Source organism: Pongo abelii, chromosome 2, assembly GCF_028885655.2.
Source record: "Pongo abelii isolate AG06213 chromosome 2, NHGRI_mPonAbe1-v2.0_pri, whole genome shotgun sequence".
In the NCBI taxonomy this organism is placed as follows: Eukaryota; Metazoa; Chordata; class Mammalia; order Primates; family Hominidae; genus Pongo; species Pongo abelii.
In genome coordinates, this window is record NC_085928.1 from 103,944,011 (window position 1) to 103,958,040 (window position 14,030).

At 57.8% G+C, this 14,030-nt stretch overlaps 1 protein-coding gene across 10 annotated transcripts in view; it reads left to right on the forward strand.

Annotated features, from left to right (window-relative positions):
- The first annotated feature begins 681 nt into the window (after positions 1 to 681).
- Positions 682 to 14,030, forward strand: part of CACNA2D2 (calcium voltage-gated channel auxiliary subunit alpha2delta 2) — a 140,672-nt gene continuing 127,323 nt past the window's right edge. For 5 of the 10 annotated variants that reach the window (XM_054550691.2, XM_054550690.2, XM_054550692.2 and 2 more), the window contains exon 1: positions 683 to 923. In XM_054550691.2, coding sequence (XP_054406666.1) covers positions 709 to 923 — 215 coding nt within the window. In that variant the 5' untranslated portion in view covers positions 683 to 708. Of the gene's footprint in view, positions 924 to 14,030 lie in introns of all 10 variants that reach the window. The other 5 variants (XM_024244800.3, XM_054550693.2, XM_024244801.3 and 2 more) reach the window with 2 other exon arrangements.

Sequence of the window (14,030 nt, forward strand, 5' to 3'; positions counted from 1 at the left end):
GAGAGAAATCTTAAAGATAGCTAGAGCCACGGGGGCTGTAAGTTCAGCACGCCTCCTTTTCTGGTCTCCGCTGAAGCTGTCACTTCACCATTAAACCTGTGACTCTAGGCCTTAAGCCTGTTGAAGGTCGAGCCCCCAAAAAGGTTACATATGCTCCTGCCTTGGGCCGCGGGGCCCGCGACTCTTCCCGCGGGTGGGGTGGGGAGGAGCGGCAGGGTCTGAGGTGTGGGGGCGGGGGCGCACCCGGGGGGCTCCGATAGCGGCTGGGGCGCAGGACGCGCGAGCCAGTAGGGCAGACTTCGGGCTGCGCGGGGACGAGGGGCGCGCGGGCACGGGTGGGCGCGTGGCCGCGGCGGGGGCGCGCGGGGGCGGGCCAGCCCGGGAAGAGGGAGGGAGAGAGGGAGAGAAGAGGGCGGTGCCGGCAGGTTGGCGGCGGCTGCTATTTGAGCGCAGGTCCCGGGCCGGGCGCTCAGAGCGCTTGGAGCCAGCGCTGCAGGGAGATCGCGGCGCGCAGCCCGCAGCCCGCAAAGGCGCTGCGGCCCGTGCAGCCCCAGAGGCCCCGCGCGGAGAAGGCGGCGGCGGAGGAGAGGCCGAGTTATCGCCCGCCGCCCGCCGCCCGCCGTCCGCGCCCCGCCACCCCGTCGCCGCCGCCGCCGGCGCCGCCGCCACTGCCCCCCCTCCCCGCGGCGCCGCATCTTGAATGGAAACATGGCGGTGCCGGCTCGGACCTGCGGCGCCTCTCGGCCCGGCCCCGCGCGGACTGCGCGCCCCTGGCCCGGCTGCGGCCCCCAGCCTGGCCCCGGCACCCGGCGCCCGACGTCCGGGCCCCCGCGCCCGCTGTGGCTGCTGCTGCCGCCGCTGCTGCTTCTACCGCTGCTCGCCGCCCCCGGCGCCTCTGCCTACAGCTTCCCCCAGCAGCACACGTAAGTGGCCTCGGCCGGCCGCGGGACCCCGGCCGAGCCTTGCGCCCCGCTCTGCCCCTGGTCCGCGCTACTCCTTCCCTGCGCTCCGCGCCAGGGCAGAGGCGCTGGGTCCGGCTGCCCGCTGCGCCCGGGGGCGGCGGCCCCAAGCCCCGAAGGCTGGCAGCCGCGGTCCCGGCGCTCTGGCTGCGTCGCGAAACTTCCCCGCGGTGCCCCTGCTTCCCCCAAATCCCCCGAATGAGGCAAGGCAAGATCTTCAAGCCCCGGGAGGAGTTGGGGGGGGGGCGGTCCGAGCTTGTCAGCTGATTCCCCTGCCGCTGACCCGGTGAGAGGGAAACCCGGGTTGGGTGAGGGGGGCGGCCAGCGACCCCTGCCCGGCGGAGTTGGAGCCGCGCATCTGCCCCACATTCCCTCCCTGGTGGGAATCCGGCGCTTTACAGCCAGAGGTGAGGGACATCTCCACACCTGCCTTCAAAGGCCTTTTCCTTTAGTGGGGAGCTGTATGCTGAGGATGCCAGCACCTTCTTGCTGTGGCCAGTGCCACAGAGGCAGTGTCCCCTGTTCTTGGCCCCCAGTCCACCTGAGGAGAGAGTCCCCTGGAGAGCCCAGTTGGGAGGTGAAGGCGTTGGGGTCCGGGCAGAAGGTGAATGGTGGGAAGGACCCCTGCCTGCGCCTGCTGCTGCTGCCAACAGAGTAATAGCCTCTCCTGGCTCTGCCAGCTTCCGCAGGTTTTCTGGTCCTTCTGAGCCCTCTCCTCCTCCCCAAGAGCCAGCAAACTCGGGCTGCTTCCTACGGGTGAGCTTAGCCAGATGTGTCTGGGGCTGGGAGTGGATGTTCAGTGCATGTGGCCTTTAGGAGGTACCAGTTTCCTGACACTGTGCTTCAGCCCTATGTCAGTGCCCAGACACCCCTGTGGGGCACGGTGACCACCTTGCTTCTGTTATCTGTCTCCGGGTCTGAGGAGCCACCTGTCCCTGGACTCCTTCACCAGTGTCCTGGCCTGGAGACTGGGGCATGAGTCGTCGGGCTGCTGGTGGCCAAGGGGAAGGGTCTGGCCTCAGGGAAAGGGAGAGGCTGGCTCTGCGTCACTTAAACCAGCTCTGCCCAAGGGTAAGAGCCCCTGGTTCTGCCACAAAACCTGCCGACTTCGGCTCGTAGGCTCTCTAAGATGAGGGAAAAACAAACTCAGGAAAAGCGCCTCTCTGGGTCTCTCTCTCCGTCTTGTCATCTTTCTCATTGCACAGCCTGGCTGTGCTCAGGCGGGTGATCAGTTGGCAAATTACAGGTGCCGCACGGACGTGTCCTCTGTCAACCGTCTGGATTTTTCACATGTGTGTGTGTGGGGTGCCCAGGGAGAAAAGAATCGTATGGAAGTTCAGGGCTGGTGGGTGCGTTATTGTCTTTCATTTGCCGTGATGGAAATGGACTTCAATCATAGTGCTTAAAAAAAGCAAAAGCATTATTTTTTTGTTGTTCTTTCTTCCTCAAAGCCAAGCAGGAGCCAAGCCACAATTATTTTTTTCTTAGCCGTTTCATAGCTCCTTGAGTGAAGGTTTAAGTGGATGTCTTTCCACCTCTCCCGACCTCACTCCCTTTCCCTGCAACGTGCAGTTGGTCAGATGGCTTCTGGGCCTGCACGAGTCTCCTCTAGAAGGCCGATGTGAGACCCTGACCAGAGTAGACACCTGTCTCTCTGTCCCCATCCAGAAGATGGCGAGGCGGGTGTGACGGCAGCGGCACATTTCCAGCTGGACGCTCTTCTCTTGTCGATATAGTTGGAGCTAATTTGGGGGTTTGGGACATGTCTTGCAAACTGTAATTAGAGAATGAGGGTGGGGGTGGGGTGGGGGCTGTGCCGCTCTGAGGGTCCAGGGGGAGGTGACTAATGGTACAACGACACAGAGGGATTGCCGTGACAGCCAGCGCCCTTCAGCTTCCCTGGTTCCTGCAGACGAGGATACCCGTTGATCCTTGGAGGGAGGAAGGGGCCCACACATGACCATGGCCAGTGGAATTGGTGCTTTTGTTGAACTGATAAGAAAGGTTTAGGCTGTTGTTGGGGCCAGAAGGTTCTGTGGGGCTGCTCAGGGATGGGTGACCTCCCAGAACCTTCTGCTGGGTCAGTGTGGCCAGGCTGGGATGACACTTTGATACAGGTGGATTTCCAAGGAGGAGAGTGGAACCCAGCTTCATGGCACTGGAGTGACAACCCTTCAGTGGGGAAGGCCCCTGATGAGAAAATCATTTTCTTGTTAGTGTCTGCCAGTGCACAGGGGCCCAGCTTCACAAGCTGCTGGATTTTAAGCAGGTGTGGGTTTGGGGTCCGCTAGCTGTGATTTCTGCAATCGCTCTGGCAGCATGGCTCTCTGCCCACCAGGCAAAATGGACCAAGGCTGCTGCTGGATTGAGAAGGGCAGAGGGGTTACCGCTGAAGGGAGGACAGGGCTTCAGGGTTTTTTTGGGGGGCGGGGGGGGTGGGGGTGGGCTCTCTTACCTTACCTGGACCTGGATCAGAGTTTCAAACAAGGAGGAGGCTACATGTTTGCACACATGTATGCACACGTATGTGCGCTTGTCCGGCTGGGTGTGGGGGGCCTGAGTCCGAGGACATCTTTCACCTGCCTCCTCCTTTTTCCAGTTATGCCCTCCCCAGCATCAGGCCACCACCGCCGGCTGAGGGGCAGCCCTCACTGCTTTGCCTCCCCTTGTGTCTTTCCCTCCCTCCTCCCCTGTCCCCCTTCTTCCGTTCTTTCATGGAGCTGTACCTGTCCTTCCCTGCCCGCCTCTTTTGTCCCCTCTGCTGGGCCTCTGTGCCCTGTTCTCCGGTGCCCCCAGGTTTCTCTGTCCCCTGCTCTGTGGAGTCCTGGTTGAGTGCTGGGTGGAGCACCCGGCTGAGCTGGCCCACCTGACTGCACCCTCTTAGCCCAGCTCTGCTCCAGCGATGGTGTTGGCCAGCGTCTCCCTTCCTCTGAGGGTGGGCAGAAGCAGTGAGGGGCCTGAGGGGTTTGGACCACCAGCAGATTAATGACAACCAGAGTATGTGCTCCTCTCCTGAGTGGACACATGGGGAGCAGTGCCTACAACAGGGCATGCGTCAGTGTAGCTACAGTTAATGGTGGGTGACGTGTGTCTGTCTGGGCCTTCCAGACCCTGTCTCCATCTCCCTGTGGCTCTCCCTGTTGGAGGGAGGCAGCATCACTCATCTGGGTCCCCCATCTTCCCAACAACCTGCCGCAGCTTTTGCAGGAGGGAGGGGTGAGGCTTCCCAGCCGCTGCTGCCATCACCGAGATGCAGAGCTGCCAGGTGCTCACAGCCCTCCTGGTGTGGGGGACTTTGGGGGGAACCTTGGCTGCTGTTCCCCTGGACTCCATCTTTATCAGGCACCTCCTTTTGGTCAGCTGTGCCAGGCTAACCCCTGAGAAAGGAGGAAACTCATTTTAGGATGAGTCCCCTCGTAGTCTGCAGGTGAATCTCACTCCAGATTCTTTGTCACACTCATGTCCCCATGGAGAGACTGACTCCAGAGTAAAGCTGGCCTCTAAGTGGACTTCTACAGAGAGTATCCCCTTCTCCTCCTGCCTGTGTGCGGGTGGGCACTGCCAGCTCCTGGCACCTCGGATATGTATGGGTGGACACTGCCAGCTCCTGGGAGGATGTAGTTTGGGGACATGCTGGGTGTCAGGTGTAGACTTTGCAGGCTCCATTGGGATGACCTTGCCTTAGTTTCCACAATTGAAATGATAGAATCTGCTTAAGAGGCTGGTGGTGGGAATTAACGGGAGAGGATGCCGCCTCTAGTGGGCAGGGAGGGCTCCGTCAGGTGTCATGGCTGCCACTGTTAACATTAGCATTAAGTCCAGATGCTGCAGCCAGGCGGTAGCCAGTCTTACTGCGAGACCCGCCAGTCTCCAGGGCTCCCACGGGCTGGGTGGCTGCCTGTCTCTCTACTTTGCTCTTTTTTGCCCTGCCATGACTGTGCTCTTTTCTCAGGTTTAGATCCCCTCCTTCAAGGTCTCACACCCGAACCTTCCAGAGGCCTTCCCATCCCAGCTCTGGGCTGTGCCACTCTCAGGCTGTGCCCACCCACATCAGATTCTACCTCCTTGAGGAAGACACTGGGCCACCTCCCTCCCTCACTCCCTGCAACACAGCTTGACTGTGGTGGGGGACATCACCAGGCTAATGGTGATCTCCCTTACTGAGCCCAGGCCAGGCCCCTCGCCCACATTAGTGCCTTGACCTCAGAGCCCGTGGTCGTGTCCATCCTCCAGATGGGGAGACTGACCTCAGAAAAATGAAGGGACCTGCTTAAAGCCCACAACCATGAGAGGCAGGGCAGGGAAAGGATAGATCTGTCAGACACTTGGCTGCCCAGCTAGAGGGCTGGGGACATCTGGGCAGTGGGCCCAGGAAGTGGAGGGGGGCTTGAAGCTGAATCTTTGGGAAGAAAATGAAGAGGCCTTAGGATGTGAGAGCTGGGCCTGGGGCTTCCAGCCATAACTTTGCCCCGTCTGTCTCTCTTTCCTCCTCTGGGTCTCAGGCAACCCTGAGGGGCCTTCCTTGGCACGAAGCTGCCTTGCCAGCCCCAGTGCTTATAGCCCCAGTGCTGACCTCCATCTACCTCCCATGTATACACAGGCCATCAAGGAGCACCCCCAGCCCAGAGCTTTCCTTCCCCGAGCTTTGAGTTATGGGCCAGGCCTGCTCTGTGTGGAGGGGTGGAGGAGAGGAGGGGCTTCATCTCGAGATGAGATGCCATTTCCCTCTCCAGATTCCAGTCTGATTCCGGAGAGAAAGGTCATGGAGGTGGGGGTGGGGCTGGGGGTTGTTCATGGAAACCTGAGGCTGGCTCCTTTAGTCCCTTGGCAGTTTTGCCAGGTCTGAGGGGACTTCACAGGGCTAGGATTTTATAGATGCTTGGGGGGCCTCATGCCATCTGGATGGGTGGGACTTGGGGGGTTTGGGAACCAGCGTTCAAGGGCTTGTTGCTAGGGAACTCTCCAAGGGGCAGCTGGAGGTTTGGGAGTCAAGGCAGGTGGGCCTGAGCTCTGTCTGGCAGGGCAATGTTGCCTGTAGGATAGGAGTGGTCTTTCTCTTCCCCCTTCCAGCCGCCTACCCCACTCCCATGCGGAGATTTGCCTCCAGACCTGGTGTCTTGTGTCTTTAAGTGACTGGGCTGTGGGTCTCAGGCCTGGGGAGGACATGCTGGGGCTGAGGGTGAGGGGCTTTCCCATTGCTGGCTACAGCCCTCCAGCCAACTGGGAAGATTCTCTTCATGTCAGGTTTTTTTCTTCTTCTTCTGGTGCCTGCTGTCTAAACAAGAAGCTACAGAATCAATATTCGTATTCCCCAAGGGAAATGTGTGTGTGGTTTTTGCTTTTTTTTCCTTCCCTTCTTCTCTTGTCTTGTGGAACCTGAAGAGCCTCCAGAGCTGCCTGTGGCTAAGGGCAGAAGGGGGGCCAGTGCAGGTGACCACAGAGATTGAGATGGCCCTGCTGGCTTGCAGGTCCCCACAGGGGTCTCTTGGGGCCTCCCTAAAGGAGTCAAGTTTCTGTCATTCAAATCTACATAAGGTCAGGACCTAAGGGGCAGACTCAGCCAAGCCCTGCCCTGCCACTGTGAGACCCAGGCTGTTGGCTTGGTGTCCCTGGTCCTGGTCCCGCTCCTCTCACCTGGGCCCTTACAGTGCCTTTCCTTCTGGATCTGGTCTGGCCCTGCTGGGTCCCCAGCCATCACTGTTACCTGTGATTGAGCCTGGTGAGGGGAGAGCCTCACAAACTAGGAGACTGTCTAGCTGGGATTAGGTGGGGAGAATCTTCACAAAGGAGTTCTGAAAGCCCCCATCTTAGGTGAGGGGGCCTCTGTCAAGGGCAAGCCCAGCCTAATCTTCTCAGTTGGGTAGCTTGCTTGGTGACCTTGGACAAAACCCCTCCTCCCCCTGGGCCTCAGTTTCCTTTCTTCCAGGATCCTTCCAACTCTGACATTCCAATGCCCTAAGAAGACAGATCTGGGGTCTTCCTGCTCCTCTCCACGCCCTGCTTTAGCTGCGGCCGCTGGGCCTTGTCTCTTCCAGTGTGAGGCTGCCTGGACCTCCCATCCTCCTTTGGCCATACCTTGGGTGTCTCACGGCTGCTTTTCAGATTGACCCCCTTTGAGCTCTGATTAGCCTAATTGTTTAGCAGAGAGGGAGGGGCATGGGAAGCCTTTCCTGCTGATCAGTATCCATCTTTCCCACCTTGGAAATGATCCTCAGTCAACAAAGGGTAAGGGATGGGTGAAAAGGATGAGACGTCACTCCCTCTGCCTGTCTTTTCCCTGCCCCTCTTAGACCCTGGGCCCCTTTCTTCCCCTTTGATGCCTGCCTTCCCTGATGGCTAGTTCTTTCTGAACAAGCCCCCTCTTCGTGTACACTGAGACTCTGCCACACTTCTCAACAGCTGTGTGACCTTGGGAACTTCCACAGCTTCTCTGGGTCTTGGAGCCTCATCTGTAAAACAGGGCTTCCGTGGCTGTACTGCCACATAGGGTTGGGGTGTGATAGACTTTGAGGGATGGGCCTGGCCCCAGGGAGTCTGTGATAAGGGCATGTGGATCCCGACTGGATCTAGGGGGTATTTGCAGTCTAGCTGGGCCTGCACTCCAAGTGCCAGCCACTATCCCCTCATCCATAGCACCCAGCACCCATCCAGGCCCTACAGGCACTTGGGACCCACTTGTGGTTTGTGAGTCTTTCCTCTTGTGCTTTGCTCTTGCCTTTGCCTGTGTGCACATGTTAGCTTGTATGTGGGCGTGTCTACACCTGTGTGTTCATGTATGTGTGTGCATGTGTCAAATGTGTTCACATCTAAGCATGCTTGTGCGTATACCCACTTGTGTGCATGTGTTTGTACTCACACATGGATGCATGTGTGTAGATGTGTGTGCATGGGCATTCTCGTGTGTAGGCAGCAGTAGGTGTGTGCGTGTATGTGCATATGAATTCAAATGCGAGCATGTGCTTGGGAGCCTATGTAGTGCAAGCACACGTGTGGTTTATCTCTGCAGCCAGAATGGGTTCCTAGTGCCCACCTTCACCACCTGCCTTTGAGGTTAATGCCAGGGCTCGGCTGGGCAAACACTGGCAGTGGGAAATAAAGCATCCTGATTGTTAGGGCCAGTGTTTTGCAAACTTTTATGTTAGAAACAGCCTGAGTTAAGGTTGAGCTAGAAAGTTTGATCTTCTACCAACTGGCGTGATGACAGTCTGCAAAGGAAACAGAGGCTGCGTCCTTGTAATTCAAATTTTTGCAAATTGAATGGTATTTAGATTCACTGGAGGACTTGGGACTCAGAGGAGCTCCGTGAGTCCTTTGTGAAGTGAAGCATCTTTGCAAACAGCCCTTCCCCGTGTGGAAAATCTGGAGGGTGGGCGTGGAGCCTGGGCTCAGGCAGAGTGGGAAGCTCTTGCTGTGTGACCTTGGGCTGGCACTTTTCCCTTTCAGAGTGGGTGCTTCTCATTTGCACACTGAAGGGCAGGAGACTGGCAGCCCTTGAGTATCTGCTGTGGGTTTGGGTCCTCCCCCCAGCAAGACACCGTGGGCACGATTCGGGCTGTAAAAACTTTGGCTTGATGATCCCTTGATGATCTGGAGGGATGATCCCGCCACATATTCTCTATCTGGAGCATCTCCAGCGAAGACACTGCCTTCAAGGATGGATTTTTGTCTACTGAGTCTTCATAAATAAGGCTGTCCAGTGATGCCCTGTGATGGGCCCTGGCCCCAGTAGCTGTGTGGACCTAGTTCTCGTGGGTTCTGTTGTCTGAGAGTTTTGCTTTCCTGGCATTTTCAGGACTCGCCTGTGTGTTGTCAGTGCTGTGATGGCCCAGGGCCCTTGGCATTTTGGGAAGTGGCTGTGAGGGGCTCAGGAGCCTACAGGCCAGGAGGGGTTCCTGTGGGGGCAGGGAGCCTGGGTGCAACCGTCTCCTTGGGCATTATGGGCTTTGCATGCTTCCCTGACTTGGAAAGGACATGCCACAGCCACAGAAATCCCTGAGGTCCTGATACCACCATCATATAGACAGGGAAACTGAGGCCCAAGATGGGGGAAGGGAACCTTCAAGCCCCACATATCTGTGGCTGCACATACTCTGTGGGCAGGGCCCAGCCCCCATCCCTAATGCTCAGTACAGACTGCGGGGAGGGTGACTCCCTATGCAGCCTTCCTCACACTGATGTACAGCTGTTTCTCTTAAATAAAAATATCCGGCCGGGTGCAGTGGCTGACGCCTGTAATCCCAGCACTTTAGGAGGCCGAGGTAGGAGGATCACTTGAGCCCAGGAGTTGAAGATCAGCCTGGGCAACATGGCAAAGCCCCATCTCTACAAAAAAATACAAAAATTAGCCAGGTGTGGTAGTGCACACCTGTGGTCTCAGCTACTCAGGAGGCTGAGGTGGGAGGATGGCTTGAGCCCAGGAAGTTGAGGCTATAGGGAGCTGTGATGGTGCCATTGGACTCCAGCCTGGACACAGAGTGAGAGCCTGTCATTTATAAATAAATAAATAATAAATAAATAAAATCTATGTCATGGGTCGGGGGGGCAAGTTGAGGTCTGCTTTGGCAAACTCGAAGGGCAAGATGTCTATGTGGTGTGAGGCCCCAACTCCTTGGGTTTCTGTGGGGCAAACTCTGATGTCCCTGTGTTGTTTCAGAGACACAAAAGCTTTCTGGGTCCCCTTGGGAAGGACAACTTTGTCACCAGGCAGTGTGGGCTTGGAGGGGCTGGCGTATTCCTGAGACGGTAGAGGCCCGTGCTCTGCCTCGAGTTTCCAGCCTGACGTGGCATTTCAGTCTTGATCACTTCCTTCCGCAGCCCGTGTTCTCCTCCTGCTGGCCCCGCCTAAAATGCTGCATTTGAAGCCTTAAAGGTCAGGCCTGGTGCTGCCACCAGTTCCAGCAAACAAACAACTAAACAACCCACCCCCGCCCTGCCCCCACTTCAGTTATGAGAAAAGAGAACGAGCTGGCAGAGCAGGCCTCTGTGCTAAGGGCCCTTGCAAATGGGCATTTCTCCTTTCTCTCTGTGAGCTGAGTCCGTGGTGGGTGTGTTAGGGCCCTGGGAGTCTTTGTATCTCTCCTTGGACCCCCCCAGGCTTGCTGGAGTGTCTCCCTTTTGGGCTAGCTGGGACCTTGCACCCCAGAAGCCTGCCATGGGCAGAGCCCCACTTCCCTGGCTGGCCCCTGAGGCCTTGCCTGGGCTGGCTCCAGCCTCTGGCCCTGGGACTATCTGGGACACTTGAAGGTTCTGAGAAGAGCTCTGGCCTCCCCACCTCTGGCCTTCGCTCACTGCTCACTGTGTCCCTCTCCAGGCTGCTGGCTCCGCCCAGGGCCCTGGGGCAGGAGCCTTCCTGACCAACACCCTCCTCCAGCTCCCTGCCCTTTGTGAGTCCCTCCTCCAGCCCCGTGCCCCTCCTGCAGCTCTGTGCCAGGTCATGGGGCTCTTGAGGAGCAGGCATTGAGCTGACTGCGACCCCCTCAAGATCTGAGTCTGAGGAGCGCATTTGGCTGCCAACAAGAGGCTGCTTCTGTGCTTACCATGTATGGTGGGTTTTCCTCATGGTGGGCCCTTTATCCCCTGACAGGGAGCCAACAGGTGTGTGATGCGGCTGCTGGCAAAGACCAAGTGGTCACCTGTGCTCGGCCTGGTGGCCTCGCTTTTGGTGTAGCTGTGTCCTTGGCCAACTTCCTGCATGGCAACAAGATGGCTGCCACAGCTCCAGGCATCATCTGCAGACCTAGGCACTAGGCATGGAAGAGATGTCTCCTCTGGGTTTCTCTTAAGAGGGGAGGAAACCTTGCCCAGAAGCCCCCAGCCGACTTCCTCTCACATCTCATTGGCTGGCACTGAGTCACATGTCCACTCTGAACCAATCACTGGCAATCTAAACAGTACACTGTGATTGGTTCAGGCTAATCAGGATTTACCCTTGAGCCGAGGATGGGGTCACCTTGGGCTGGAGGTTGAGATTCTGCAGAAGGCAGGGAGTGATGGAGGATGGGGAAGCAGTGTCTGCTGCAGGGTCAGAGGAGAGGCTTGAGGGTGGGAGTTGGGGCCAAGGAAGAGGTGGGAGATAAGGGGACGGGTGACCATGCCAAGGAAATGTTTGTAAATATAGTAGTTGTTTTAACCACATCAATCACTACAAGCTGGGCCCCCGGTGGTATATTTCACACATGTTAGGTCAGTCCATTTTTATCCCACTTTCACAGATGAGAAAAATTGAGGCTTAGCCAGGCTAAATGATAAAATCACACAGATGGCAAGTGGCGGGGGCAGGATTCCCCCTAGTGCTCGGGTCCAAGCACTCAGCCCTGTCCCACACATCCCTCCTGCATCTCACCTGTTCCGGGCAACCCCTGGCCACAGGACCTTCAGGGTGTCCCTACACTCCCACGATGTTCTGCCATGCATCTCCCTCTGCGGGGCTGCCCTACTGGCTGGGCTGACGTCCTTGGAGGGTTTATTTCTCACTGGGGCTGTGGCATCCCCAGATTCCTTGAAACCACCTCAGGACCAGAAGTAGGAGATTTTTGGCTCCGAATCCCCCTCCCAGTAGAACAGCCCCACCCTTACTTGTGTTATAGATGTGGGTCAGTGAGAACTGTGGGACCCGTTGGTCCAGTTTAACTCCCGTGTGGTACAGATGGGGAAACTGAGGCCTGGAGAGGGTCACTTCCTTTGGCCTCTCAGCACTTGAGGCATAGACTAGACCCAAACCTGGGGTTTGGGGGAGCAGCCACTGCCCTCAAGTTGCCATGCTGTACCAGTGAGGTTTGGTCAGTCAGAGGCCTGAAGGAGGCCATTCAGGCCACGTCCTGTCTCAGGCAGGGCCTAGGCAGACTATTTAGGACAACAGCAAGTTGTGGGTTCAGATGACGTCTGAAGATAGCGCTGGCATGAGTGGGCTAAGAGGATGGCCAGAGGGGCATGTCCTGCTGCTGTGAAACAGTGCAGCTGACCTGGCCTTAGAGGGCCACAGCCACGGAAGTGACACATAGACATGGCTATGGGGAAGGCCCAGACTTGGCTGGGTGCTGCCTGTGAGACTTTATTCTCATCTTGTGGGGAGGGTGGCTTCAGGGTGGGGTGTACTTGCCTACAGTGGGGGTATACTTTTGCCTACTCACTGCAGAGGACTGGGTGTCATTCGTCAGCACCCAATGGTGAATATGATGAGATCCATGCTCCACCGTGGCCAGGAACCTAGCCCTTGCCATTACTCTCTGGCTCTGTTCCCTGCACCAATCCTGGGTCCGGGCTGGGCAGTGTCCAGGAGCCAGTCAGACAAGGGCACAGGTCTTGGGGTAAGCCCTGGACTCTGTCCTGCTTCTGGATTGGGTACCCCTCTGGCCAATGTTCCCTACCTGTCACATGAGGAAAGAGGGATCTCTGGGGCTGTCCAAGGGTCAGGGAAAGGAAGAAGCTGGCCTCTACCGGCCACGGCTGTGAGTCCCCCAACTGATAGTCCTCCCCTGATCTGGGTCTCCTTCTGGGGCTTTCTCCCAGTCACATGCTGGAACTGGTGGTACTGTCGCCTGTTCTCACAGAGTAGTCAGGCAAGGCAGTCTGAACTCACCTTCGATTCTCCCACCTCTCCATCCTTCACCCTCCTTCTTCCTCCCCACTCCATGCCCGCCTCACCCCCTGGGCTGTGCCTAGCAGTACCTGGGCAGAGCAACTTGAGGGGAGGGAGGCAGCATGTTTAATTGTTTAAGTCACACCTTGGCTGGTGCAGGCCCCAGAAACCCTAGGGGCTTGTACAGCAGGGTCTGGGGGCCTCCCCTTGGCCCTTCCTCTTCCAGTCTCCTCCTAACCCACCTTAGCCTCACTGTGATAGTCTGGGCAAACCTCCTGCCCTCCTCCTCCGAGCCTCAGTGTCCTCGCTGTTCTCAGCACCCTCCATAGAAAGGGATCCTTCTGCAGCTGACAGTGGTGCTCCCCCTGCCACCTCATCTGCATAACTGTCATCTCTGTCCTGCTCTGTAACCGGTGCTTGTGGAGACCTCAGCAAGGAGGCTGCTTCTGATGGGCATGGGGAGGGGCACAGAGTGGGATGTCTGCCCTCAGAACTGAGTGCCCAACAGAACAGAAGCCATCTCCTTCCATGGGGGCTTAACAAGCACCTGCTGTGCACTCAGCATGGAGGAAGCTGGGGAGAGGTTGGATGGGCTGCCGAGGGCCCTGCCAACCCCAGGCAGGACCCACCTGTTGTCCCACTGACCTCTACCTGTCCTTCGGTGCTTGGCTTGGAGTCACTGTCCCCTGAAACCTTCGCTGACCTCCTTGTCTGGGTCAGAGGCCTCCTAGCCTGCTTCAAGCCCCTCTCCTCCCCATTCTTGTCCTGAAATAGACCTTGCTGCCTGGCTGCTCAGGGGCTGTGTGGCTGGGAGGGGTGGGGGCAGTGGCCGGTTGCCCTTGGCTGGAGCTCCCAGCTAGCATACACCAAGTACTCAATAAATGTGTGCTGAGCAGGCAGCCCATGGTCTGTGCAGGTGTCCACAGAGCCAAGCTGGTCGTGACTGTGGAAAATGGAGCAGCCTCTTCCACAACAGCCTGGGACAGAGCCTGGCTTTGCTGGGGCCAGAGGGCATCGGCCACTCCCACATATCTTCCTGTGGAGTTTTCGCAGCCCAGGGGCTGCCTCCGAGGGCTGCCCTGGGGAGGGAGGTGAAGGGGGTGTCCAGAGACCCACTGAGCTGTATTATTTAATGGGGTGGGGGCAGGGCCCAGGCATTAGCATGTTTTCTAGAGCCCCCTCTTCCCCCTAAGTTGAGCCAAGGTACAGAACTGTGGCCTTAGGGGATAGGAAGGTAAACACAGGATCCCCACCCTCTGCCCAGGAAGGGAGCACTGAGGCTCCCAGGGATGGGAGATGGTGTATATTGGTTCTGAGCAATGTCGTGACCATGGTATCTATGGGAGCCAGCTGAACCCAAATGCCTATGCATGCAGCCGGTTGCCAAAATCTGCGGCTTGTCCCAGGGAGATCACCTGGCTTCCCAGCCGGCTGCCCCGCTCCTTCCAAACCGCTCCTCTGCATAGACATTTGCCCATGCCCCATCTGCCCTG